The sequence below is a fragment of the Cynocephalus volans genome, chromosome X (assembly GCF_027409185.1).
Source record: "Cynocephalus volans isolate mCynVol1 chromosome X, mCynVol1.pri, whole genome shotgun sequence".
Lineage (NCBI taxonomy): Eukaryota > Metazoa > Chordata > Mammalia > Dermoptera > Cynocephalidae > Cynocephalus > Cynocephalus volans.
Window position 1 is genome coordinate 1,468,318 of NC_084478.1, and position 25,141 is coordinate 1,493,458.

A 25,141-nucleotide genomic window follows, 5' to 3' on the forward strand; every position below is an offset into this window, starting at 1 on the left:
ATTTGGAGGAGACCAGAGACTGTTCAGTCCATCAGATGGTTAATCAATGCTAATGATTAGTGAGCCTATCGGTTTTGGATCAGCTCTGCAGCTGATGATGTCAGGACAGGGGCTGAATGCACATGAAAGACAGAAGGAATGAGAAAACCAGGGAATCCTCACAGGCTCCGTGATCGTTTTAATAAGGTTAATGGAATTTTCTAGAGTGATCCATCTTTGGCAGACTGCAAAGAGCTTCCGGCAGCCAGGCCGAGCTGCTGGGCATCCTCCAGCTTTGCTACCAGGCTCAGCGCTCCCTGAAGCAAGGACCGGGAAGCTCTCAAAGCCACGGCCACTGTGCAGAGAAAATGAATTCTCCAGAGGACAGCACCTACCAGCTCCTGACTGAGTACTGCGATGGCTTCATGGTGTCCCAGGTCGGTGTCCTGCTGCATGTGGAACCTAGGGGGAGCTTCCCTGTGGCATGCTTGGACCCTGTTGCTGGGTGTTTCTGTGTTGCCTGTGGGGCCAATTTGGGCATGGACCTCTTCTGGGACACTAGATCTAGTTCAGAATGATGGTTTTTAAAAAATGATACACAATTCATTAAACATATTTGTGGGGTACAGAGTTGAATGTCTATATCTGTGTACAAATGTGTGATGACCAAATCAGGATAATTAGCTTGTTCATCATTACAAAACGCAATCATTTCTTGTGTCCATTAACCAATTTCTCCACAATACCCCCCTCCCTGCCCCTTTCCACCTCTAGTAACCCCAGTTCTGTTACCTCCTTCTAAAGTTCAACGTATTATCGTGGTTGTTGTTTCTTTCTTTCTTTTTCCATCCTTCCTTCCTTCCTTTTTTCTTTCTTGCTTTTTCTTTCAGAAAGGGAAATACCGCATGTAGTCACTCATAAGTGGGAGCTAAAAAAATAAAGATTTTTTTAAAGCTCAAATTAAAATATATAGGGTTACAAAAGAGATAACTTTTACTGAGCTGCAGATATTGAAATATTTAAAACATTTTGTGATAGAGTAATGTATGTGTTTGTTCATTAACACACGAAATACCAAGATGCATTAAAACAGAGGCATGTCTTGGAAGTTCACCTGCAACGTAGTATATACATCAGTACTTCAGTCTGTCTTGTGGCTGAATAATATGATGCTTAGTGAAAGAAGCCAGACACAAAAGGTCACATAGCGTATGATTCCATTTATGTGAAGCATCCAGAACAGGCAAATTCATAGAGACAGAGCAGATGAGTGGTTGCCAGGGGCTGGGAAGGGAGAGTGGACAGAGACTGCTGAAAGGGCAAGGGGTCTCCTTTTGGGGTGATGAGAATGTTCTGAAATTACACAGAGGTGGTAATCACACAACATTGGGATGGGCTAAGTAAATTGCTCACTTTAAAATAGTTAACGGTGAATTTTATATTATGCAGATTTCACTTCAATCAAAAGATAGAGGCACCTCAGAGTTAGGTTTTATTTTTTGCAGGTCTGTCACCATTAGGTCTGTTGAATAATGATATTAAACAGCAGATGGCCTTTGGCAGGACGATGTGCATGCTATGTTGGACCTCTAGCCGCTTTTGATTCCGTTTCAGGGGTTCCCGTGTTGAACCGTTTGCAGAGATGTGAGAATACAGATGGGATCAAAGCATCCGTAGTTCAGTTTGCAGGGTGAGGGTGGGCTTCTCTCATGGATAGCAGGATTCTCTCAGGATTTTTTCAAATTGCAGCTAAAATATATTGATGGAGTTTGGATGTGTTGTCCCCTCTAAAACTCATGTGGAAATTTGATCCCCAATGTGGCAGTGCTGGAAACTGACTGAGTCATGGGGGCAGATCCCTCATGAATGGATTAATGCTCTCCCTGGGGGAGGGGGGAGTAATGAGTGAGTTCTCACTCTGTTAGTTCCCGCGAGAGCTCGTTGCTTAAAAAGACCCTGGCACCTTCTCTCTCTCTCTTGCTTTCTCTCACCATGTGATCTGCTTGTACCCGCTGCTGCCTGCCACTTTCTGCCATGAGTAGAAGCAGCCTGAGGCCCGTGGCAGATGCACCTGTCCCAGAATCATAAGCCAAATAAGCCTCTGTTCTTTATAGATTACCCAGTCTCAGGTATTTCTGTTATAGCAACACAAACAGACTAATACATATGTGTAACATACTATTTGCCATTTTGACCGTTTTTAAACCTACAGTTGTGTGGAATTAATTACATGCACAATGCTGTGTGACCATCACCTCGGTCTATTCCAAAACTCCTTCGTCTCCCTAAAAATCAACTCTGTACTCATTAATAACTCCTCATTATTCCTTCCCCTGGTTTCTGGTAACCTGTGATCTACTTCTGTCTCTGGATACTTTTTCTTTCTTTTTAATTTATTTTTTCTTAATCGAGCCTTGATAATTGTACATATTTATAGAGTACCTTGTGATATATTTGGGTGCATTTATACAGTGTGCAATGATCATAGGTTGTTTAGCGTATCCATCACCTCAAACGTTTGTTGCCTCTTTGTATTGGGAACATTCAGCCTCTGCTCGACTAGCTACCTGAAGTTATACAACGATTTGTCATTGGCTGTAGTCTCCCTACCACGCTACAGAGCGTAGATCATATTCTGTCTCCCTACAATTTTGTATCCATCAACCACTCTCTCCTCATGCCCTTCCCCACGCCCTTCCCACCCCCTGGTAACCATCATTCTACTCTCTACTGCTGTGAGATTGACGCATTTAGCTCCCACATACGATCAAGGACATGTAGTATTTCTCTTCTTGTGTCTGGCTTCTTTCATTTAACATCATTTTCTCCAAGCTCATCCATGTTGCTGCAAATGGGAGCATTTCATTCTTTTTTATGGCAGGGTAGTATTCCATGGTGTATATATACACCACATTTTCCTTATCCAGTCGTCCTTTGATGGACATTTAGGTTGGCTTCATATCTTGGCTATTGTGAATAGCCTCTCATGCTTTTTTGAGTAAAACTCCAATTTCGGTGTTTCACCATTTGGTGGCTGAACAGCTCACAGGCAGAGAGATGCCCGAAGGTCGGCCACCTGTAGGTTGAGAGGCCCAGTGATGGTAAGACCAAGGTTGTGGGCGCAGATAACAGGGATGTCTAAAACTACCAGCGTTGTGAAGTAATACTGTGTTCCGACGTGCTGACAGTATTTCCAGATATCTGCCACAGCTGTCACGAGACATGAGCACGTCTGTGACTTGTCTTGGTCACAAAGCTGTGGGTTCTTGGACTACTGCTGTGGTTTGCATGTATGTTCATGGTTGAAGGGAATGCTAAGTTCCAGGTTAGAGGTCCATGGAAATTAAGTGAAATTTCTTCCCCATCCAAGTTTAGGAATCTCCCGAATTTTACCCACAGACCCCCAAGAGTTAAGAATACCTGCATTAGAACCACTTGTCCAAGGAGCATCGTCTACAGAACACACAGTAATCGGCTTTCTTTTCCTCATTTGAAAAGTGACTTAGCTGTCCTCTCATAGCGTATCCAGCCAGCTGGGGCTGCCCACTGTGGTTCAGGGCCAGTTCCCTCACAACAGTGTTCAGGTGGGTTATAAGTCTCGGGAGAAAAAGCACCTCAGTACACGTGCCATGTTTGTTGTCACAAGTTTAATAGAGTAAGAGTTAACGCAACCTTAACAGAGTAACCCTGAACAAGCAATTAACAGAACAACTAAGGCAACCCGAATAGAATAAGAGTTAAAAGACCTTAGTAGAATAAAACTTAATATACCCTTTAGGGAAAAATTAGTTAATGCAACCTGAATAGAATAAGAGTTAGTACAACCTTAGTAGAATAAGAGTTTATGCAACCTTAATAGGATAAGAGTTAATGCAACTGAAATAGGATAAGAGTTAATGCATCCTTAATAGAATAAAACGTAATACAGTCTTAACAGAACAATTAGGTAATGCAACCTGAATAGAAGTTAATACAACCTCAATATAACAAGGGCTAATGCAACCTTAACAAAACTAGAGTTAATACACACAATAGACTTAGTATAACCTTAACAGAACAAATGTAAACACAACCTTAATATAACAAGGGCTAAAATAACCTTAATAGAATGACAGTTAATGCAACCTACATAGCATAGCTACTTATAAAACCTAACAAAGCAAGAGTTCATGCAGCCTGAATAAGAGTTAATACAATCTTAACGGAGCAAGCACCAACACGACTTTAACAAGAGCCAATACAACCTGAACAGAATAGACTTAATAGACCTTCAACATGGTGGTTCTCCAACAGGAACTTTCTGCCAGGGGACACGTGGCAATGTCTGGAGACAGTTTTGGGTGTCACAGCTGTGGGGAGGGGGTGCTACTGGCATCTAGGGGGTAGAGATCAGGGTTGCTGCCCAACACCTGACAAAGCACAGGACAGCCTCCCACAGCAAAGAATTATCTGGCCCGAAATGTGACGACTGCCCTGTTTGGAAGCCCTGCCTTAGCAGAGTAAGAGTTAATAGAACCTTAGCAACAGAATAGGAATTCACGCAACATCATCAACTTCTCCACCTCTCACACACACACGTTTTTAGGGCTTCCCAGTGGGGAAGGAAACACCAACTTCCTCTGCTAAGATAGTGTCAGGTCGTATTTGCATTTATGTCCACATGCTCTTGGAACTATGCTCATCACTAGCGTGGTGTAAATACTGTGGGCATCACATCGTCTCAAAAACACATCTTTCCACGTGGGACGTTTCCAACTTCACATCAGTGAGGTCGCTCGAGCCTCGGCAGCCATCCCAGACAGTGTGCGTGAGAAAAGAAACACACTGATGATTTATTCATTAATTTGTTATACTTTAGGTATGATTCAAAGACATTACGTGTGAACTTCTTTAGATAGAGAGATCAGAGAAGAAAACAACCAACCAACTATGAGTCTCTAACACCACTATGTAGAAAACCCTTCTGACATCTTAAAAAAAAAAAAAAAAAACATTTAAGAAATCAAAACAGCTCCTATGGAAAGTTCCAGAATTAAAAGCAGAGGATGCTTCCCCATCCCCTTCCCCTGACTTTCTGCCCCCAGGTAAGCCTTTTAATGGTGAGAGACAAAGGTAGGATTTCACAGACTCAGGTGTGTTTTTTGCAATTGTGGGTGTCCCTCGGTGTATTAGTCCTTTTTCTGTTGCTTATAAAGAATGCCTGAAACTGAATAATTTATAAAGAACTGAAATTTCTTACAGTTTTGGAGGCTGGAAAGTCCAGGGTTGAGGGAACACATTTGGCTGAGGGCTTTCTTCCTGCTGGGGACTCTCTGCAGAGTCCCAACGTGGCAAAGGGCATCACATGGTGTGCAGGGATTGAGTGCCCTTAAGTGTTGTCTTCTTCTTATGAAGCCACCAGTCTGCTCCCATGATAACCCACTAATCCAGTAACCAATCAATCCATGAATAGATTGATACGCTCATGAGGATATAGCCCTCATGATCTCTTTAAAGCTCTTAAAAGCTCCACCTTTCAAATATCATACCGGGGATTAATCTTCAACAGGAGCTTTGCAGAGAGCAAACATTCAACCTCTGTCACTTGGTTATCCAGCGGGCCTTCTCCTTGGGAGCTTTACGTTTCCTCGTAGACGGCTTCTCTTTCCCAGAACGGTTTCCAGGTTCTTTGCTGTTAAGAGTGACACCATTCTCTACTTCCACGAGTTCAACTTCTTGAGTGAGATCATGCGGTGTTTGTCTTTCTGTGCCTGGCTTCTTTCACTTAACGTATTGTCCTCCAGCTTCATCCACGCTGCCACAAATGAGGTAGAGATCAGAACAGTGCTTACCAGAGGCTGGGGACAGGTGGGTCAACAGGTATACGAAGTTACAATTAGACAGGAGGAATAAGTCGGGGTGTTCTATTGCACAGTAGGGTGAGTGTGCTTGACAATATTGTATTGTCTATTTTAAAATAGCTAGAAGAGAGGATTTTGAATGTTCTCAGCACAATGAAATAATAAGTGCATGAGGTGATAAACATGCTAACTACCCTGATCTGATTTTTGCACCATGTATACATCTATTGAAACATCACGCTCTACCTTGTAAATACATACAATTATTATGTGTCAATTAAAAACAAAATTTAAAAAGAGATAAAAGAGAGATGCTGTTGTGGGTATCCTGGGGAGGTTTAGTGAAGAACGTTTAAATGTGGATGGGGCAGGGAGCGTGCTGTGGAATCTTCGACCTGCACAATCCCACTTCCTCTGCTCGGGATCCTCTCTTCATCTTCCCTGGCTGGACGGCCAGTGAATGGCCCTGCTGGACTCTGCATTCACAGTGTATACAGTGGGTGTCCCCACCCCAGCTCTGCTCCTCACCCTCCCAGGGGACCACCCCACCCAGCAGATGCTGTCACGTCCGGGCAACTGGTCAAGCCCCACAGCAGGACCATTTCTCAGCACTGGGAACAGCAGAAAATATTGTTTCCTAAGCACAAGATGGAAGCATCGTTTCATTAAAAAAAATATATATATATATTGTGGTAAAATATACATAACATAAAATGGATCACGTTGACCGTTTCTAAGGGTGTGGTTCAGAGGCATTAGGTACATTCACACGCTCGTACAGCTGTCACCACCAATCACCTCCAGATCTTCATCTTCCCAAACTGAAACTCTGTCCCCATTAAACAACCACGTCCCATCCCCCCTCCCCAGTCCCTGGTAACCACTAATCTGCTTTCTGTCTCTATGGAATTGTCGATTCTGGACATTTCATGTAGCTGGAATCATACACGGTGTGGGCTCTCGTGTCTGGCGTCTTCCACCAAGTACAATGTCTTTAAGGTTCATCCGTGTCGTAGCAGGTGTCAGCACCTCATTCCTTTTCGTGGCCGCATCATATTCCATCGTGTGCATGAACTATGCTTCGTTATGCTTTTGTCTGTTGATGGACACTGGGTTGGCTTCCACCTCTTAGCTATGGAGAACAACGCTGCGATGAAGATGGGTGTGCAGACATCTCTTCAAGACCCTGCTTTCCAGTCTTTTGTGTATATTCCTAGGAGTGGGAGCGCCAGATCACATGACAGTTCTGTGCAACCTTTTGTGGAGCCGCCTTACTGATTTCCTTACCCGTGCAGCATCATTTCATGATGCATTCCCCGCTCCCCATGGTGTCTCTTTTTATGAGTGTGCTTCACAAGAGACTGACAGCCACCCTTTGGTTTCTGCTGTTTCCCTGGCGTTCTGTTTGCTGCCTGTGAGCTGGGTGTGTTTGACCTCCTTGCCGAGGCCCCGGAGCCCCTGGACTTGCCCACAGTTGTTCCACATCTGGGCACTAGTGCCCATGGGACAGAGCAACTGCTGGACACCTGTGCATCCCTGAAGCTGCTTAAAGTGGAAATGAAGAGAGGAAAAGGTAAAGACGTTTGGCATTCTGAAGGAGATGTTTTAAACGTGCACCCTTAGCACCATACTTTTTCTGTAAAGGGCCAGAAGGTAAATATTTCCAGCTTTGTGGACCATATGGTGTCTGTTATAGCTACTGTTAGAGCATCAGAGCAGCCAGAGACATTATGTAGATGAATGGCCACAGCCAGGTTCCAATAAAACTTTATTAACAAAGACAGGCAGTGGGCCACAGTTAGCAACCAGGCTGTAGTTTGCTAACCCCCCATTTAGACGTTTCTATGTCCTGTGTTTGCATTGGTAACCTGATGAAGTATCCAATGAATAAAACAATAATGTAAAAATATATATATAGTAGATTAATTTTGTATCACTTTGAATTTATTCAATTAAAAGCTTCTCATTTATTGTGAGATTATATTCTTATTTTGGTATTGAAGTGTCCTCTCTCTTATGGAATATGGTGATGACAGATACTAGGTTTTGTCTTATTTTATTAAAGGTTCTTATGTTGCAAAATTCAAAATGCTCGGTCTCCTGTTGATCACCAGATCACTTGGGGAATCCTGTAGATCCAGGAAATGGCAAAATTTAGAAACCATTGCTCGGCTCGATGCACCAAAGAACAGGAATGTGAGGTCTGGCTGTGGGAATGGAGAATGGCGGGCGGTCTGTTTGCTTGCAGCAAGGAGTCTCGTACTGGTTGGATTCTGGGTGCAAACATTAACTAGAGCAGGAACATATCGTTTGAGTGTTGGCAGCTCTGACACCCAGGCTTGGAAATCAGGCAGGTAGCAGGGTCCCCGCTAGCCCAAATCACTGCCAGCTACAATCCTCAGAGACCACCCCTATGACACAGCAGCTACCCCTGAACACCCACCCCTGTGCCAACACCTGGGCCCCAAGACATGGGTGAGGGAGACTGCGAGGACCAGCAGCCAGTGCACTCTGTTCCCTGTCCCTGTGGCTATTCCTCAGCGGCTCTGCTCCCTGAGTCCTGGTGCTGAGCAGTGGTTGGGGGAAGCGTTGTCAGTGGGCAGCCGAGCTCCGTCCTGGGGAGGGAACCTGTCTTGGTTTGTCTGTGCTGTTATAGCAGAATACCACAGACTGGGTCATTTATAAAGAACAGACATTTATTTCTCACAGTTCTGGAGGCTACAAAGGCCAGATAGGTAGATGACAGACAGATAGACAGACAGACGGATGGATGGATGGATGGATGGATGGATGATAGATAGATAGAGATAGACTCGTAGATAGGTGAGAGATAGATTTGGGTGATGGTTACATAGGCAGAGGATAGGCAGAGGATAGGCAGGTTCGGCAGGTGCATTGTCTGCTGAGGTCCAGTCTCTCTTTCCGAGGTGGCACCTCGATTGCTCCCTCCTCCAGAAGGGAAGAACACTGCGCCCTCACATGGCAGAAGGTGGGAGGTCAGAAAGGACAAACACGCTCCGCTGAGCCCTTTTATAAAGGCACCAAGTCCCGCTCACAGTGACGGAGCCCTCTTCGTGATGCCATCACACTAGCAGCGTGCGCTTTCTGGAGGGGCACTCTCGTAGCACCGCAGAGCCTCCGGTCCCTGCTGAAGCAGCCCAGGCTGGGGAGGAGATCGGGGGAGCGGGCCAAGCAGGTGGCTCGCAGTTGCTCAGCCACTGAGCAAAGTGACTGGAAAACCCGTTCCAGTTTGTTCTCTGGGCTCCGCCTTGGGGGTCTATGTGAGTGAGCCTCTGGCATACAGCATGTGCTTCAGAGACGGTGCTCAGAGACATGGAGACCCCAGACCTGGGGCTGGAGTCACAGGGTGAGACCTTGTTCATGAGCAGGGCAGCCCACCGTCTCTTTCCGAAGAGCAACACAGAGGTGAGTACTCCAGGAACAAGAGCACAGGAGAATCCCATGTAGAAAAATGGGGCCCCTGGGGGAACTGGGCCCAGGAAGAGGAGAGGAGGATGCTTAGCAAAGGCACGGTGGCTGATTTGGAAAAGGGGTCCCCCAAGTGCATTCTCCCTGGCAAGGACAATGCCCCCCTGGCTGGGCAGTGGGTGGGCAAGGGATGGGACAGCTCAGAGCCAAGTGGACCCCAAGTTTCCTGCTGTTCAGGCTTCATCCAGCGCATCATTGCCGTCTGCAGGCCAGGACTGTGCACCCCCTGCAGGCCGTTGTCACAGCATTCACCCGAGATTGGGTCCCCTGTCCGTCTCCTGCTCAGCCGAGCTGTGCGGAAAAGTGGTCCTTTCTCCCCTACTTTTTTTCCTTTTTAAGAGTCTGGATGTGACCCTTATTTGTCTATTTTCAAGCATGTTGCTATTTTAAAAGTGCACAGAACATAGGTATCCACCTGTGTTCATTTCTACCAGGACTTCAGAAAGTTCATGGAAAGATTCATATTATTTTTAAATTCTATTTTTCCACGAACTTTCTGAAGTCCCCTCGTATTTCCACCTGCTCCACTCAAACTTCCAACACGATTAGCGACAACCGAGGCCAGGTGGAGCAGCAGCTGCCCACTGGTCACTGTCGCCTCTTCAGTTTAAGCCGCAGCTGTGGGGATGTCAGTGCTCCCCGGAGAGAATCACGTTTCAGTCCTGAGGCTGCCGATGCCGGTGACGACGTGAAACCCAACTTTGTTCTTAGGTTCTTTTTGTTTCTTTGCAGCTTTATATGAAGACACAGAGCTCTCCAGCACCTACCTCACTAGGGTCAGCCCAAGTCCCAGTGCAACACGCTTCCATACACGGCCAGGATGACCTACTGCTGCTGGGGCCACCTGGCCGGGCCATGAGGTGGGTGAGGCCACAAAGGCGTTGACCGAGCCCTGTCTGCCTATCATCCACTGCGTATGATCGATTATCTATCTTCTGTCTATATCTGTCATCTGTTTATGTATGTACCTGTGATCTATCTATCTGTCATTTATCATCGACCTATATCTATCTTATCTGCCATCTGTCTATCTACGGCACAGGTCAGCAAACAGGAATAATTCTTGGGCTGGTTCAAGGGCACCTCAGGAGTCAAAATCCCAGGTTTCTTACAGAACCAAACACGGCGTTGCTAGGTTTGGAAATGCACACCAGGTGTTTGAAGTGGCCTGGTGTCGACTGACAGAATTCACTTCATTGGATTTGGTAGCGATCTACACCAGGGGAGAGTAGTCTGGGCTACTTTGCTAGGGAAGAGGGAAAGGAAGAAAAATGACTCAGAACAAGGTGAAACAAAAACCAGGACAGTGGCTGTAACTAATTGTTTCAGTCCACCTCAGGGTCTCTCAGCCTCAGCACGGCTGACATTGGGGCTGGATGACAGTGGGACTGTCCTGTGCACTCTAGGGAGCTGAGCTGTGTCCCTGGGCTCCAGCCCCCAGATGCCAGCAGCAGCCACTCCCCTCCTGCCAGTGGTGAGAACCAAAGGTGTCGCCAGACATTGCCCGGTGTCTCTTTGGGGGTACAATCACCCTGGTTGAGAACCACTGCCATAGATAGGGACATAGATAGAGTCTCTCGTGCCAAGGCAGGGCTTCCCAACCTCTGCATTAGTGACATTAGTGCTGGGTGACTGTCTGCGGTGGGGCTGTCCTGTGCACTGTGGGGTGTTGAGCTGCAACCCTTGCTCTACTCACAGATGCCACTAGCACCCACCCCAGCAGTGACAACAACCAAAGATGCCCCAGATATGGACAGATTTCCTTTGAGGGGAGCGGGGGTGGTGGAGAGAATTGCCTCCAGTCGAGAAGCATTGCTCTACATTTCCTTTCTTAACTATTTTAAGTGACATCACATCTTGAACCTCTGGTGACTTAGCCATGAAAAAACTGGCACCCAAGTTTTAACATGTATTTGGGAAAATATGCAACTCATCCTTTTCATGATTCTAGCCATTATTTGACTTAATATCTATATTCTGAAATGACACGCGTGGGACTCAGCTGAAGTGTAGCGCCTGACGCTGATTTGAGGGTCTCCAGGTGGCCCAGGGGTGGAGTTGAGGGTGGGAAAAGAGCGGGGGCTTGTAGTATAAAGTGCTGAGGGAGGGGCCTGAAGGCTGGTTCTGTTGGAGACTCCAGGTGATTCTTTGAAGGAGACCAAGGCTCCGGGGGTCTCAAGTCACAACCAGAGATGTTTTCCTGCTAGGAAAACTCCTCTTTCTTCCTTTTGGGCTCCAAGGTGTCCTCTCTTTCCTTCTCTTTCTGCCCCATTACAGCTGCCTGTGGAGACTTCTGTCACCAAACACGAGGGCTGCAAACTGCAGTGTGCATAGGGGAGCAGCGAGTTATACCAAGGCTGCACATGAGAGACGAGAGGGAATGGTGGGGACTGTGGCAAACTGGGAAGCCTGTGCCCATCTGAAGGGAATTGCTTGGACACAGCTGGTTGGTCGAGTGCATGTGGCGATGAGGCCATTTTTGCTACAGCTTCTTATTTCTGTGTTTTGCAAGAAGCAGGATCTCCTGATTTTAATGTGTTATCTCCCAGTTTTTTGTTCTTGTAGCCCATTTAGTTAAAAAAAAAAAGAGAGAGAGATAGAGAGAGAGAGATAGGACCCAAGCAAGCACATTGCGAGCTGAACAGAGCCTAGGGCTGCCCATTGGATCTCTGCCCAAGAATGCAAGTGACAGATGGCCCCTGTGAACTGGGTTCTCCCGATCTCTTGAAGTCTTGCTGGACCCTCTGCTGTCTGTCCTTATGACCTCTCCCTCATGTTTTGTTTATAAAGGGACTCAGTGTTGGTGCAATGGAGAGCAAGGCTCTTCTCCCTGTGCCTTGTGCTGTCACTCAGGCTGCCTCAGATGGTTCACCTGGATTCCTCATGTAGCTACTGATGAACCTTTTCTGTGTCCTTCAGCCTCTCCTCATTTCCATCTCCTGAAGGTCAGATGGAAAAGGGTTGGCCACAGCGAATGAAGTTCGGGGGATTTAAGACCCATGAAAGGGCTGGGGGCTGATTTTGGTGGTGTTAGATTCTAGGAGAGAAGCCATAGGGAGACACATTCATCTCTTCTCCAAGGAGCTGTCCAAGGTGGTCAGGGATAGCAAAGAACTCTTTCACCTGGGTTGCAGGGGAAGGTCTGGTAGCTGTCTCTCCAGCTGTGGGGGTAGACCAAGTTATCCATCCTGCTGTGGGGGTAGACCAGCTGTCCCTCCTACTGTGAAGGTAGACCAGCTGTCCCTCCTACTGTGAGGGTAGACCAGCTGTTTCTCCTACTGTGGAGTAGACTAGCTGTCCCACCTACTGTGAGGGTAGACCAGCTGTCCCTCCTACTGTGAAGGTAGGCCAGCTGTCCCTCCTGCTGTGAGGGTAGACCAGCTGACCTGCCTACTCTGAGGGTAGACAAGCTTTCCCTACTGTGAGGGTAGCCCAGCTGTCCTTCCTACTGTGAGGGTAGCCCAGGTGTCCATCCTACTGTGAGGGTATAACAGCTCTCCCTCCTACTGTGAGGGTAGACCAGCCGTTTCTCCTACTATGGAGTAGACTAGCTGTCCCACCTACTGTGAGGGTAGACCAGCTGTCCCTCCTACTGTGAAGGTAGACCAGCTGTCCCTCCTACTGTGAGGGTAGACCAGCTGTTTCTCCTACTGTGGAGTAGACCCGCTGTCCCACCTACTGTAAGGGTAGACCAGCTGTCCCTCCTACTGTGAGGGTAGACCAGCTGTCTCTCCTAATGTGGAGTAGACTAGCTGTCCCTCCTGCTGTGAGGGTAGACCAGCTGACCCGCCTACTCTGAGGGTAGACAAGCTTTCCCTACTGTGAGGGTAGACCAGCTGTCTTTCCTACTGTGAGGGTAGACCAGCTGTCTCTCCTACTGTGGAGTAGACTAGCTGTCCCTCCTGCTGTGAGGGTAGACCAGCTGACCCGCCTACTCTGAGGGTAGACAAGCTTTCCCTACTGTGAGGGTAGCCCAGCTGTCCTTCCTACTGTGAGGGTAGCCCAGCTGTCCATCCTACTGTGAGGGTAGCCCAGCTGTCCATCCTACTGTGAGGGTAGCCCAGCTGTCCCTCCAACTGTGAGGGTAGACCAGCTGTCTCTCCTCCTGTGGAGTAGACCAGCTGTCCCACCTACTGTGAGGGTAGACCAACTGTCCCTCCAGCTGTGGGTGTAGACCAGCTATCCATCTTTCTGTGAGGGTAGACTAGCTGTCCCTCCTACTGTGAGGGTAGACAAGCTTTCCCTACTGTGAGTGTAGCCCAGCTGTCCTTCCTACTGTGAGTGTAGCCCAGCTGTCCCTCCTACTGTGAGGGTAGACCAACTGTCCCTCCAGCTGTGGGGGTAGACCAGCTATCCATCTTGCTGTCAGGGTAGACCAGCTGTCCCTCCTACTGTGAATGTAGTCTAGCTGTCCTTCCCACTGTGAGGGTATACCAGCTGTCCTGCCTACTGTGAGGGTAGACCAGCTGTCCCTCCTACTGTGACGGTAGACCAGCTGACCCTCCTATTCTGAGTGTAGACAAGCTTTCCCTACTGTGAGGGTAGCTCGTCTGTCCTTCCTACTCTGAGTATAGCCCAACTATCCCTCCTACTGTGAAGGTAGCACAGCTGTCCCTCCTACTGTGAGGGTAGACCAACTGTCCCTCCAGCTGTGGGGGTAGACCAGCTATCCATCTTGCTGTCAGGGTAGACCAGCTGTCCCTCCTACTGTGAATGTAGTCTAGCTGTCCTTCCCACTGTGAGGGTATACCAGCTGTCCTGCCTACTGTGAGGGTAGACCAGCTGTCCCTCCTACTGTGACGGTAGACCAGCTGACCCTCCTATTCTGAGTGTAGACAAGCTTTCCCTACTGTGAGGGTAGCTCATCTGTCCTTCCTACTCTGAGTGTAGCCCAACTATCCCTCCTACTGTGAAGGTAGCACAGCTGTCCCTCCTACTGTGAGGGTAGACCAGCTGACCCGCCTACTCTGAGGGTAGACAAGCTTTCCCTACCGTGAGGGTAGTCCGGCTGTCCTTCCTACAGTGAGTGTAGCCCAGCTGTCCCTCCTACTGTGAGGGTATACCAGCTGTCTCTCCTACTGTGAGGGTAGACCAGCTGTCCTTCCAGCTGCAAGCGTAGAACAGCTGTCTTTTCTACTGTGTGAGTGGACCAGCTGTCCCTCCAGCTGTGAGCTGCTTCTTATCTCCAGATGCTGGGAAGTGAGGCACTGTGGACCATCTTGTCTACTGATGGCACATCACTTTCACACTCTAGATCGTTGTTAGGTTTCATTCCTTTCTTGCTCATGTCAGAGGAGCCTGCACATGGACTGACTGTGCACCACTTAGGAACTAGTGTTCGTGTGGTTACGTATTTATGTTACCTGCTTGTTCCTGTTGTGATTTAAGGTTGAGGATACATGACCCCCTTACCTGATTGCACTCCCTGATGTTGGGTTAATGTCTAAGTCCTTGACCAACTGTCTTCCTGCCTTTTTCTCAGAGAAGGGAAGAACCAGTATCTAAAGGGACCACTGCCTCTATTTCCAAAATATTTCCATCACCCTGAACATAAGCTCTGCACCCATGAAGCAATATCTTCTCATGATTCTCTCCCTCTCGTTTCTGGTAACATCTACTCTACTTCTTCTGCTCCTCTCCCTTGTCCTCTCAGTCTCCTCTCCTCCTCTTACTCACAGAAGCAAACCCACCGCGCAGGCTCTGCAGAGAGGACAGGAGGGCAGTGGGAGCTGCTGAGGGCGCGCCCCCACGCCTGGAGCTCTGTGCAGCTCCACGTCCACCATCCCACTCTTTCCTCCTCACTGGCCTCCCTTCCCAGACCCCTCCTTCTCCTGCAGCCTCTTCTGCATCTCCCTAAATTCCCACCTTCTGGAGCTCCATCCCAGGGGCTGTGGACCCCCCCTCCACACCGTGTACTCTGGAGCATGTGTGGGGGACATGTGTTGATCTTCCTGTTAGAAAACATCCGAACGTCTCCTCTGATAGAAATGGGCTCCCATCCCACCTCGACTTCCAGAAAAGGATGACGGGTTCTGACCACACCCCAGGTTTCCCAGAGCTGGGTACGCTTTGGGGGAGGACATAGGGCTCCCCCGTTTCTAACCTTACCCTCCTTTGATAGGACAGGCTCCATTTCTCAAATGCAAGGCTCACACATGCACCTGGGGACACAGCTCTTTTCTCAGCAGAGAATTCCCTGTGCCAACGCTTGCACCAGCTGCACCGGCTTTCGTTTGGTTTTCACGAGCATGGTTTTTCATGCCAGGTCCGAGGCCAAGCGTCTGCAGTTCATGCGAGGTCTGCAGGACGTCTGGAGCATCCATAGGAGAAGCGTGCTTGCTGCCTTCGACCTGTCGCTGTTCCCGCATGTCTGCGACCTCGGCGGTGAGTGCCCACCCCAGACACCAGCACTGACCTTCATATTCCGTACAGGGAGTACGTTCGCTGTGTCTTCTGTTTTCTGTAGCTGATGCTTTTTCACCTCGGGTCTTGCCCACCCTGAAGGGACAACCCCTCCCAGGGCTGGCCAATTCCAAGAGATATCAAACACCTCACCTGCGAACACACTTTTCAAATACACACCGACCAGTTCAGAGCCCACACTGCACCCACCTTCTCTACAAGACTCTCACACCCCTGACCACTCTCCACCTGCCCTAAGCACCTCAAAGCCCCGAACCAGGCAATAGGAACAGCCCCCATGCCCCAGAGTCCACCAAAGTTTTTCAAACTGGTCAATCCTAAGACAGTTCACCCTGTCTCATGTGTTTATTCCCGTGGAAACCACAATACAGGCTCTTGCCCGCATTCTCTGCCTTCCTCTGCCTCCTGCCCGACCCTGGTGGTTCTCTGTGTGGCCCTGCATGGCGTGGCCTGCCTCTCCTCTTGGCCACCACGAGCAATACACTGTCTTTTCAATGCCCTCATCTCCTGATCTTTTCGATGAGCACACTGTATGTTAGAACAAAGAACCAAGTGCTTTCATAAAATGTAGCAAAGCAAAGGGAAAGAAGGTGACCCAGCTAGCAGGAGGCTCACCAGTAACTCACAGGTGACACCTGCCTGCAAAACTCTCCTTCCTGCAGGAAACACCTGGCTTTGTGGGCCCTCACTGTGCGCAGGACTATCTCCACATTTGAAAGCAGACTAGCTCCCTGTGCATTCCTTGGGAGTTCTTGCTTCAACGGTGCCCTGTGAACGAATGAAAGAAAATAGAAATGCCCTTTAGAACTACGCAGACATTCTTTCTTATCCTGAACACCATCCTGGTCTCAGCTGTTCATTGCAGCCAACTAGCGATGGGTGAGTGGAAGAGGGGTTTGGATAGAGCCATGGCTCCCCAATGGTTTCTGGGGAGCCTGATAAAGCTCAGATCTCACGGCCCCATTTCCTGAGGTTCTCAGCAAACAGCACCAAGAATCTGCATTTCTAAAATGCTTCCAGACATGCCAATGCTGCTGGTTCGTGGACAGCTCTGGTGTCGATGTTGACACCTGTATTAGTCCATTTCTGCTGCTTATAACAGATACCTGGAAGTGGGTAATTTATAAAGAAATGAAACTTATTTCTTACAGTTTTGGAGGCTGGGAAGTCCAAATGAACCTTGGTGAGGGTCGTCTTCTATAGGGAGGCAGGGTGTCACATGGTGAAAATGGGCTGAGCAAGAGAGAGCTGACCTCAGTGCTCGAGAGTACAGTCATCACGGTGGAGCTGGGGGTACATGTGTTCTTCTGTACAACCAACACCAGCGGTGCCCAATTGCCTGTTTTGGCACAAAGTAGTTGTTTTACTGTATTAGTCTGTTTCTGTTGCTTAAAACATAATAACTGCAAGTGGGTAATTTATAAGGAAAGTGCAATCCAGTTCTCACAGTTTTGGAGGCTGGGAAGTCCAAGGTCCAGGGAACACATCTGGTGAGGGTCTTCTTCTTGGTGGTGACCCTCTACAGAGACCAGGGTGTCATGTGGCAAGAGCGGGCTGAGCAAGAGAGCAAACTCTTCACTCCCTCTCATTATAAAGCCATCAGAACCACACCCATGACTCCATGAATGGATCAATTCTTTCATGAGGACACAGTCCTCACAATCTAATCACCTCTCAAAGGCCCCACCTTTCAAATACCCTAATTGGATTTCCCACCCTCTTAGCACTGTTACAGTGGGGGTCAAGTTTCCAGCACATGGATTTTTGGGGCATGCACTTGACCCACAGTGACAACACCTCCTCATCTAAGAAAGGATGCTTTGGTCAGGGGTGTTGGTCTCTGTTTCTGCCCAGCTATGATACGACGTTGCTGCTGGAAAACTAGAAGCAGACTGTCAAGTTGACACTTACTGCTTCACATGCTGCGTTTGCAGTGCAGTCAACATACTGCTTGAGCCCGCAGGGAGCAGGCGTGTATTCTGGGTTCCTGAGGGGCAGACGTCACTGTTAGCCTTAGGAACCTGACGTTCTGATGCTACGGTGGATGAGGGGATGTCCGCCTGTCTCTCGAGCATCTTCTGTGGGTTAGATGCTGGGCGTGGCTGGTTCCAGACGATCTCAGGAGTGAGTGTTCATCCGTCCTTGTTTTAAAGATTAGGAATATGGTGTTTCGTGGAGATGGAAATGGCAGCATTGGGGTCTAACTGCTGGTGTGCTTTATGCAAAGCCTCTGCTCCTGGTACCACCCTGTACTGCCTTCCCATAGGAGAGTCATAAGAGCATCGGCCCCTGCACGGAAAACGAGCACTCAGAATTCCCCCTGTGCTCGGTGCACTTGCTGAGGGCAGTGGTAGCCCGAGGTGGTCCTCCCAGGCCAGGGCGGCTCAAACCTTTGAACAAAGCAAAGGCTTGGTGGTTTCTGCTGGGCTGCTTGTGATGAAGTCAGGATTCAAGGTGCATTCAAGACACACACGGAGTGTAGTCCTCAGAGGGGAGGGGTACCCCAAATCCTACAGGGCAGTGGCAGGAAGTGGATCGAAGAGGCTCTCAGAGCCAGTGTCAGAGCAGCCTCCGTTTGCCATCTGCGGGCAGCTGGGCACCGTGGTTGGGACATTTAACTCTGGACGGCCAGCTAGCTGCCTGGGCTCCCAACTGGCTTCTGCTTCTTGCTTGCTGCATGACCTTGTGCAGCTTCTGAGGTCTCCCTGTGCCTCAGTTTCCTCACTTGCAGAACGAGGATGACGATGATCCCAGTGTGAGTGTGGTCGTGGTGATCGAGTGCATGTCTGTGCAGGAGCAGCACAGGACAGCTCGCGTTTCACAGGAGGTTCTGTGCAGCAAGGGCAGCTTCTCCAAGTTGTCGTTATCGTGAGTTACTGAAAGCAAGAGGAGAGCGTGGGATTGCCCTGCCTGGGGAGCAGCTTGGGGTGGAAACGTTAGACAAGGAGCTGCAGGATTCAGGATGAGCTCACTGGGGAGCCTGCCTGGGGCTTTTTCCTTCACCTGGCCATTGCCTGCCCTTGGCTGGACAGGTGCCCCGGCCACACCAGAACACAGTTAAGTCAGAGGCCGTGTGGATGCTTGGGGCACAGGGTCAGCCAAGCCAGGAAGATCACCTGAATTCAGGGGCTGGTGGATGACGATGTAACCATGAAGACCAGAGTAGAGGAAGAACCTGGGTCCCCGGACCTCTGGGGACCAATGGTGCGTGGAGGGTGCGGGCAGCTTGCACGTTCCTCTCGCAGCATCAAATGCTCTATATCTGCTTCCAGGCTGTTCTGGGGCTCTGGCCAAGGAGTGCGTTTCTCTGTACCCTGGATGTAAAGTCACCGTTTTCAACATCCCCAAAGTGGTACAAACAGTAAAGAAGCACTTTTCGTTCCTGCAGGAAGAACAAATCGGCTTCCATGAAGGAAGGTTTGCAGGTACTGTTTGTGTCCACGGGGAATCAGACACGTGTCCCAGGGGCTCGGGAGAAGCTGGATGCTTAGCATGACTGATGGATGTTTGGTGTGACTTCCTCGACCGACCCTTCAAGTAGCCCCCTCGATGTAAACTCTCTAATATTCATGATGGTGGGAAAACTGTATGGAGGTATACGGCCTTCTTATAATTAATTATTTTTTGAGTGCTGCTTTTGGTTGAATAGTGGCCTCCTACCCCAAAATTTGTCTAGGTGGAATGTGTGAACGGGACCTATCTGGAAATAGGGTCTTTGCAGATGTAATTAGTTAAGATGACATCATCCTGGATTAAGATGGGCTCCAAGTTTAATATGACTGGTGCCCTATACGATGAGGGAAATTTGGACGGGTATACACAGACATATAGGGAAAGATTTTCCGTGAAGGCAGAAGTAGAGACTGGAGTGATGAGGCCACAAGCCCAGGGATGCCTGGAGCCACCAGGAGCTGGAAGAGGCAGGAAGGACCCTCCCCTGGAGCCTCTGGAGGCAGCACGGCCCTGCCACACCTGGACCTCAGACTCCTGCCTCCAGAGCTGGGAGAGGACACATTTCTGTTGTTTAAATCATTTCATTTCATGGCAACTTGTTATGGCAGCCTCAGGAAACACATACAAGTATCTAAACCGAAAGCATTTGTGAATAACAGTAAATGTAGCAGATTGAAGCAAAGACCGAGGGACAATTACTGGCTTAGATTAAGAAGCATCTCAACCATTCCCAGCCTCAGGGAGCTCAGTGACAGAGCTGAGAGCCAGAAGGGGACTTCCTCTTGCCTTACACACGTTGGGTCTAGCTCCCGGCAATGTGGTTTCTCTGTCTCTGTTTCTCTCTCAGAAATTCCATCCTGCCTGCAGATGTTGCACGCCTCCTTTTAAGGAAAATAATTGACATTTTGTGGCTCTGTTTCTCTCTTTATCAGAATGAAAACACCAGGTGGGGATGTCAGCCCTGTCCATACTTAGTTCCGCTGTCAAACTGATAACCTTGATTTTTTTAATCACCTCCCACTTCTAAGCCATCGTAGTGGACCACAATTGAATCCCGGGGTCTGGGGAAGTGCTGGGCAAGAAGTCCTCAGACCCCAAATGCTTATTTACCCCGTCAGTACATCAGCTCCTTTTGAACCACTCTGGATCTGACAGGCGGGGATTGGGGTGAGGCAAACATGTCGAAGTCATGCACTTGTGGGATTAGAAGCTGCAGACTGTCTTCATTTAAAATACAGATATTTTGATCGTCGGGGTGTTTTGGGCCATAATTTTAAAAACATTAATTTTTAAAAACGTTGCATTGACTTACAATTTATATCGATGGCTGAGTTTTGGGGGCCCCTTAAATTTTGCATGTATGATAAACACCCCACTTTCCCCACCCATCCCTGGGAGTCTTACTCTTCTTGGAGAGGTGTGATTGATGTTGATTTGTTTTCTTCTTCTAAAAAATGGGGATATGAAACCTACTTCAGAGGGTTGGGAAAACTAGATAAAATAAAAAGTTGTTATTTACTATGTGGCTGAGATAGGCAGTCTGTGCCTTAGGGGTTGGTTAAGATGGGAAAGCTGGTGAAATGCTCAGGCTGTGTTCGCCTTCGTCCTTGGGCCTGGATTTTCTCCCTCCTGCCCTGTGTTTCCCCAAACTGGAGAAGCCAGTGTTGGTATAATAAGTGGAGATCCTGACATTTTCCAGGCAAATTCTCCATGAGATGCTGACTTTATTTTTCCTACTGGAAATCTAAAACCCTTTCAAATGACCGCATGATGAAGTGACTAGCCAACTACCTGAACAAACAGCCTAAATCACAAAGTGCCAGCCCACTGGGGTCCCAAGAAAGGCATTGCCTACTCTGCCAGGGGTCTGCAGTCCCTTTACTAAAGAACTGGATAGTAAATATTTTAAGTTTTGTACTCCAAGAGGTCAAATTGGGTGCCTCAGGCAGATGCTTATGTAAACAACAGAGAAAATGCATTTCCACACATTTTTTAATTGATTAAATTTAAAGCTCTTTTCAAAGACACTGGAATGTGGCTTTCAGATACTTTTCATGTGTCATGAAATATTGTTCTTGCTTTGATTTGTTTTTCAATTACTTTGAAATGTGGAAACCATTCATGGCTTGCAAAAACAGACCATCAGCTGAATTTGGCCCTTGGGCCCCAGTGCGTTGGGAGGTTTAGTCAAATGGGGTTGGATTGCAGGCTGACCCCAGGGTGCCTGTCTGGGGTTACAGGAGATTTCTTTAAAGAGTCCCTTCCGGAAACAAATCTCTACATCCTGGCCAGGGTCCTTCATGACTAACTTCCCTTGAGGGTTTGGATCTACCATCAAAATGCAAAAATAATGAAGAAATGGGTTTCTGTTAAATTTGTTCTTGGTGCTTGCTTGAAGACTGACAAAAGGTTTCTGCTGATGGTGGCCAGCTGCTGTCACTTTGTAGATTTTGTCTTTCTTTTTAGACGTGGCAGCTGTTTTTCACAGGCTCCGCTCAGGGCTGTGCTGAGAGGCGCATGGTTCCGGCTCCGATGCTGATTTGTGGGCAAAGTCCTTACCCTCTTTGTGCTGTAAAGGGGGGCTCAGATGCCAACCTCGTGGGGTGTCTGTTACAAGCCACGACCTCAACAGAACTTTGGCACCAGTGGGGACGTGGTAAAAACTTGTGTTTATGAAACGTTGAGGTCTCTTTCCAGGCTGCCTCATTTTACCTTTTTTTTTTTTATTGATTATGAATATTTGTGGGGTACAAAGCTGACTGTCACCACCCATGCCCAAAATGTGATGGCCAGATCCATACTGGCAGCATGACCATTACCACAAATTGCAATTATACCCTGTGTCCCCCACCCAATTATCCCCAACCTCCCTCTCCCACCCACTTCCCCCGCAACTCCACTTTGTATCCCTAGGTCTGCTCTCTCCCTCTGCAAGTCCAATGCACCACTGTGGTCTTTCTTTACTTCCTCCTTTCTCTCTTAGCTCCCACATATGAGTGAGCACATGTGGTATTTATCCCTCTGTGTTTTGCTTATTTCACTCAGCATAAGTTTCTCCAGGCTCATCCATGTTGTTGCAAATGGCAGAATTTCATTCTTTTTATGGCAGAGTAGTATTCCATGGTGTAGATATACCACAGTCTCCTTATCCAGTCATCCATCAATGGGCATTTAGGTAGTTCCGTATCTTTCAGCTTTGAGACTTATTAGTGATGCCGTTTTTGCAGCAAGGCAAGCCAGGCCGGGAGAGTCCTGTCTGTCTTCTGTCACTGATTTGTACTCACATCGTACATGGAGCTGCCGAGAGGGGACTCAGGCATTTGGGTCTGATTAGATCACACCCCTTCTGTGGTTACAGGAAAATTAGCACAAGATGCTACAAAGGAGAAAAAAATTCAAGCCTTGCCAATATCATACCTAATTCTTTCTGGGGCATTTCCAGTATGGCAGCAAGTGTTCCTACGCCTTTTTTTTCTCTTTGTACACTTTAGAAAATAAAGTCACTATTATCTTTTCTCTAAGTACTGTTCTTTTCTTCTTCTATTTTTTTAATTCAAAAGTGAGAAAACAAAACAAAATGGAATAATTGTTAAAGCAAGTTGTTGTGGGTTGAATTCCGCTCCCCAAAAGAAATGTTCGGGTTCTAACCCCTGGAACCTGAGAATGTGACCTTATTTGAAGTAGGGTTTTTGCAGATGTCATCAAGTTAAAGTGAGGTCATTAGAGTAGGCCCTAAATCAAATATGACTGGTGTCCTTATAAGAATAGGATAGGACACAGACTCAGAAGGCCGTGTGAAGACAGAGGCAGAGACTGGAGTGACGCGGCCACAAGCCCAGGGACGCCTGGAGCCACCAGGAGCTGGAAGAGGCAGGAAGGACCCTCCCCTGAAGCCATCAGAGAGAGCACAGCCCTGCCACACCTGATCTCAGACTTCTGCCTCCAGAACTGGGAGAGAGTAAATTTCTGTTATTTAAGTCCCCTATTTTGTGATAATTTGCTATGGTCGCCTGGCAGACTCCCATACAAGGAAAGTATGAAATGGTGCACACATTTCAAATTTTAAGTTTGAGAAAACACAAAAGAAACTTTGCTTCTTTTTGCAATGTCTGGTCCGTTTAAGAAGCATCTTTCACAGAAGAGAGAGAGAGAGATTTGGGGATTATGTCCAGATTTGCATGACACCTTTAAAAATGATATTAAAGAAATCAGGGACATCTTAATTCCCTACCGAGGCAGTCCTCACAGACTAGACCTTCTCGCTTCAAAATGTTCTTGCTAAGAGTGTGAAATAATCTCTTACTAGAAATGTGCTTATGTCAACGGCGGGGAGTAGCACTGAGATGGCAATTTCACCAGGAACCTGTGGGACACTGACTCGTGCTGGGAGTGACGGGGTCCCTGCCTCCCAGGTGCTTTGTGTGTGTCCTGCTGCAAACAGAGACCCTGCAAATGGCATTCCATGATGCACAGGAAACCAGTTATGGAGAAACCTCTATTTACCAGGGAGCACAAATGATTTTGTCTTTCCTAATCCCTGCCCCTGCAGCATCCTGTCACATCTCCCTGAGTAACAGAGCTTTTACCAGTCCCGTAATTATCTGATGCCACAAGTCTCACATGTTTCCATCCAGCTTGGCTGAAAACTTCAATCTTCAAACCTGAGATTCTGACTCCCCCGCCCTGGCAGCTCCATGGAACCCGCTTCCCCTTGGAGCGGTGACAGGGACCAGAGGGTGAAGGGCCTTATCCCTGCCAAAGGTTTGGCGGAGGGAGCAGGTTCATGTCCAGGCTGGTTCTTCTGATGCTGCTGCGTCCACGCTCTTTCCACTGGTGCCCCATCCACGTGACATACGTGGGTACTTTGAGCATTGTCATAGCCATCCTCTCTTCCCTGTATGACCCTGTGACAGCGAGCCGAGGAATCTCCGTCAGCACCTCTGGGGCGGGCATCCCGTGTGCTTGGCTGGGGACAATCTCAGTGGCCCCACTGTCCTGTCCACCAGCTCACCTCGGGAACCACAGGAGCTTCTCGTACATGTCCAGGAGCCACATGGTCCTGGGCCATCTCTGCCTAGAAGTCTCCCATTATACCACCTGCTATGGTTTGAATGTCCCCTGAAGCTCATGTTGGAACTTAATCCCAACGTGGTGGAGGAAGGTGATTGGATCCTGAGGACCACACTGTCACGAACTTATTAATCCATCCATGGAGCAATGGGTGGATGGTTGAATGAGTGGTCACGGGTGTGGCTCTAACGTCTTCATAAAGAGAGAGTGTGAGCAGGTCAGCTCTGTCTCGCTCAGTCCACTGTCGCCATGTGACACTTTGCATCGCTGTAGGGTCACCACCCACAAGAAGGTCCTCACCAGATGTGTTCCCTGGATTGTGGACTTCAGACTTCCCAGCCTGCGAAACTGTAAGACATAAATTTTATTTTTCTTTTTAATAAATTGCCCAACTTCAGGTATTCTGGTATAAATAACAGAAACAGACTAATCCACTCTCTCTCTCCACCGTATGGTCTTACCTGCTGGTCAGATGGGCCCAAGGAGAAGACCGGCGAGGTTTCTGCCTAACTAAAGACCCCGCAGAGATAAAAGCCCCATTTCCGTTCTTGCAGACACCCCCTACTCTTGAAGGATGGTTTTCTGGGATCCCTTTCCTCTTGGCTGAGACCCCCACCTTCTCTCTCCCAAGGCAGAGCGGTCAGACAGACGCCCACCCCCCACGCTCCCCGTGCACCTGGAGTGGGGCCATCCTGACACCTCTTGGTCAACCTGTGGCAGATGTTTGAGCCCAATCCTTGACTTTCTTTCCCTCGGTTTTGTGTTTGTGGCTTGGCCATAATATAGGACCACTGGGAAGAGTCCCACTGTCTTTTTACCCAGGTCGACACTCAAGTCCTTCAATGACTGTTGTGACAATCCCAAATTACTTTGACTCTTACACACCG

General features: G+C 48.3%; 1 protein-coding gene across 1 annotated transcript; it reads left to right on the forward strand.

The window, feature by feature from the left end:
• Window positions 1-347: 347 nt before the first annotated feature.
• On the forward strand, window positions 348-21,492 carry ASMT (acetylserotonin O-methyltransferase). The gene is given in 7 exon segments (XM_063083750.1): window positions 348-416; window positions 7,218-7,392; window positions 10,041-10,091; window positions 10,094-10,160; window positions 15,574-15,692; window positions 19,004-19,156; window positions 21,428-21,492. Coding segments are annotated over 7 exon segments (699 nt in total).
• Window positions 21,493-25,141: the final 3,649 nt, after the last annotated feature.